General features: G+C 56.3%; 2 protein-coding genes across 2 annotated transcripts; both read left to right on the forward strand.

Moving 5' to 3' along the window:
• Positions 1-660: 660 nt before the first annotated feature.
• SPRG_11511 (hypothetical protein) lies at positions 661-1459 on the forward strand (the record flags this gene model as incomplete). Its single annotated transcript, XM_012350516.1, has 4 exons — positions 661-1142; positions 1186-1233; positions 1279-1326; positions 1372-1459. 4 exons carry the CDS (start codon positions 661-663, stop codon positions 1457-1459), a joined length of 666 nt encoding a protein of 221 aa, XP_012205906.1.
• A 540-nt stretch (positions 1460-1999) lies between these two features.
• SPRG_11512 (hypothetical protein) lies at positions 2000-3327 on the forward strand (the record flags this gene model as incomplete). The annotated part of the gene is made up of 7 exons (XM_012350517.1): positions 2000-2156; positions 2212-2302; positions 2351-2417; positions 2497-2637; positions 2690-2722; positions 2777-3021; positions 3072-3327. 7 exons carry the CDS (start codon positions 2000-2002, stop codon positions 3325-3327), a joined length of 990 nt encoding a protein of 329 aa, XP_012205907.1.
• Between the last annotated feature and the right edge of the window lie 456 nt (positions 3328-3783).

The raw sequence follows: 3783 nt of genomic DNA on the forward strand, positions 1-3783 counted from the left end.
CTTCACGCGCGACGCCCACGCCGTCTGGAGCACGAGCGGCGCGCCGCAGTAGCGGTAGTGGGCGTGGCGCGGGCAGCAGTGCGGAAAACATCTAATGGAGTGCACCACGGGTCCGCGGACTACGTCGTTGGTCGTACCGCAGCACCTAGCAGCAGCAGCAGCATTGGGCGACGTCGTGGTGATGGACGGTACCTTGACTTTTTGGGCCTTTTGATACCTAATGGTGCAATGTGAGGGCTAAGATCGATGGGCCAAATGACGCACCGCGTGTAGTGAGGCTCAAAGACCGCGTCGTGCTCGCAGTACTTGACGTGGAAGGAGAAGTCGATCGCGGCCATCGACCCTCATTCACATCAACGGTCGACTTGAGCGTCTCGTTTTGGATTCTCAGATCGCGTGGTTTTAGATCATGCATGTATATATAGTACAAGACATATATAGTAATCTGGACGATGGCTAATCCAACGCACTTAACCTGCTTTGAGTGGCTCTATAAACACCCAACTATACGCATACTTAAACCAAGATATTATGAAATGTCGTTTTTGATGCATTTGCTCGGGCCGATGCTGCTAGCGTCTGCTCCGAGACCGGGCTTTGGAGGTACTCTCCATTGGCTTTTCCTCGGTCGCCTCCGGCAACCCAATCCGCTCAGCGCTCATGGATCCGGCGAAGTCGAGGGCGCGGACGACAAAGGTCTCTCGCTACCTCGACGCCAACCCGCGGGCGACCATGGCCGACGTCGCGCGCCTGGTGACGATCCACGAAGGCCTGTCGAAGGCCGACGTCGACGCGTGGACCGTCTTCACAACGACGCCACCGGAAGAGATCATCGACGCTGCTGTCGCGTTCAAGGAGCTGGGTGTCCTTGGCGACAAGGCGAAGAACTCGGATTTGGTCAAGCGCGAACTTTGGTTTCTCAGCAACGTCGGGGTCAAGACCTCAACGAAGGGCAAGAAGAAGCACTACAATGTCTCAGCCCTATCGATGACTTGCGTCATCTTGGCTCTGCCCGAAGAACACAAGGCTCGTTGCACATTGGTCGCGATCAAGATGGCCTTTCGCACGTTCTTGACGCGCCAGGAGAAGGAGAAGCGTCAAGCCGAGCCTACGATCGAGCACCCGACGAAGAAGCGGACCCAGTATGACGCCGTGTATGTCGTGTGCTCATGCTCTTTCTCGTAGATCCGAGCCGGCAGCTCCGCTCGAGTCGCCCGTGGCGAAGCGCATCAAGTACGATCTCCATGCATGTCGTACGGCTCCTTGACCTTTTCGCAGGACGAACCTCGCATCGACACCCCAAACGCCAACCAAGACCGAGATCAAGTAAAGCACGTTTTGTACATCCGATGCTCATGCTCTTTCTCATAGGGCCGAAGGCACGGAGGACGCGTTTATGTACTTGACGCCGCCCCACCCAACCAACCAGACGAAGTACACATCGTCTTTCGATGTCTAGTGTACATGCATATGTTCGTAGGACCAAGAAAAAGCCAGCGGCTTCGTCAACGATGTGCAAGGCGCCGCCGGTCCCCGTGACGCCGGAACCGACGCCAAAGAAGGTCGACCGCCCGAAATGGCCAACGCAGCGCTCGGTGGTGAGCAACTATACCACGTGGGCGTGTATCCATACTTGTTTTTCCAGACATTCATGCACGCGTCGCCTTACGTCGTCGACTTTCTCGAAGGCGAGCCGACCCTATGCCCGGTACGCTTGATGCTAGCGTTTCCATCGGCTCAAGGCACTGTATAGCAATCCGACGCCGACGCCGAGTACGACGCGGTCGTTGCAGGCTTGCGACACGTCGGCGCACGGAGCATGCTCCGCATGTTTCGTCTGATACGATTTGTGGTTCTAGCAAAGAGCGCACACGACAACGCGCCGTACGACGCCCGCTGGTGTCGACAAGTTCTGATGTATTTCGTAGCTGTCGCTGTGCGCCCGGTCGTGGCGACGCGCACAAGCCTCATACGTGCCGAGAAGGACGGGTGCACCGTAATGCACTTTTCCGGTCACGGTACGACCGATGCTGCGCTTCTATTCGAGTTTGACGACCTGTCGGGTGACTTGGTGTACGTCGAGCAACTTGCGAAGTTCTTTCAGTCGGCCCCGCCACGACTCGTCGTCCTCCTTGCGTGTCACTCGGAGAAGATGGGTACGTTCATTTGCACCTCTGTATGATTCGCTACTAAAGCTATTGCATGTCCTAGCTCCCGCGTTTCTGGCGGCCGGCGTGAAGCACGTCATCGCCGTGAGCTCGAACTGGGCCATGGCTGAAGACGCAGTGAACGTCTTTGCTCGGTAGGATTGCGTGGAACTCTCGATATGCATTCACTGCGCCTTGACTAGGTCGCTCTACACGATGCTTGGGCGCGGCTGCGGCATCGACGAAGGTTTTAACGTGGCGACGTCCGATGTCCGCCGTTCGAATATCCACGACGCAGAGAAGGCTCGCATCGCGACGATCAAAACTGGTGCCACTCAGCTCACTACAGGAAGCGGACCACTTTGTCCTCCTGCCGCGTGGCGCCGATCACTCGGCGGTCATCTTTCCCGAAGCGTTTGATGACTCGGACGTGTTGCCCGGGGACCCGTTCCCGCCTCTTCGTGCCGATTACCTCCCGAAAGAAGTCCGGGTGCGTCTACCTGTACTAGTTCCATTCTTTCTCATGACGATGGACTGCGTAGGAGTACAAGGAGCGCCAACTCGACGAGGGAGACGTTCGTTCAAAATCAAAGCGATGATTCCAGGAGGTCAGCTATTTGTGTGCGTAGATCTGCAGTCGTCTCGCAGGCCGCAAAGTCCATGTTGCATGGTTGCATGGACCAAGCAACGTGGGCAAGACGCAACTTGCGTGCAGCGCTGCCCGCGCGCTGCAGCTGACCCCTGTCTTTGCGCGCGGGGTCACATTCATCAGCGTTGAAGATATCGCTGAGACGTGCCCTGGCGTCGCAAACGACGCTGTCCTCGATGCGCTTAAGCTCCAAGTGGACGCTTGGCTCGCGGCAACCACCGACCGGTCTGTACGGAAGCAGCGGTGAGCAAATTTCTTACGATTCTTACGAGTAGGTCGTCGGAGTCCCAAGCCGCGACGCTGATCGTGCTAGATGGCGTCGACGCACTCGTCGCTTCGCGTGCATTTGTTACGTGGCTCGACAAGATTTGCCGCAGCAAGACGCCCGTGCACTTTTTAGTCACGTCCCGCGCCATCTCGTCGCACGTCGGCGCGTTCAAGCACCCGAGTGGCCTTAACCCCATCAAGATTGTGTGCCACACTACGCTGGCGTCGAACACGTCCTGCCGCCGCCGCATTGACCCGCGGTGAAGAACTAATCGGCGCACGATAAGCAACCAAATTCAGTGTACTTATAGGAGATTTTTTGTATGGATTCATTCATCGGTGGCGTTGGTCAAAGCATTAGCGCTCACGAGAAGAGCTATATGATCATACCGTAATATACTACTGTAGTATGAATCTGCATCTTTATTGCCCTTTATGAATCTGCATCATTGCCCTTGCTCACCAATTGCAACATGGTCGTTTGAAACATGTTTTAAACAGCCAACGATCGGCATAAAAAACCAAGTCGAAAAGAAACAAGCTCCCCAAGCTCCGAGCCAGTTCTTCTTCGCGTTCATTCCAGCTTTTGATCGATAAGATCAAGAGGACCTCCGACCTCCATGCGACGACGGCCGACCTCCATGCGACGATGGGGGGCAAGTCGTGCGACGCCCCCCATCGTCGCATGAAGGTCGGCCGTCGTCGCATGGAGTCGGAGGT

Source organism: Saprolegnia parasitica, assembly GCF_000151545.1.
Source record: "Saprolegnia parasitica CBS 223.65 unplaced genomic scaffold supercont2.66, whole genome shotgun sequence".
NCBI classification, from domain to species: domain Eukaryota; phylum Oomycota; class Saprolegniomycetes; order Saprolegniales; family Saprolegniaceae; genus Saprolegnia; species Saprolegnia parasitica.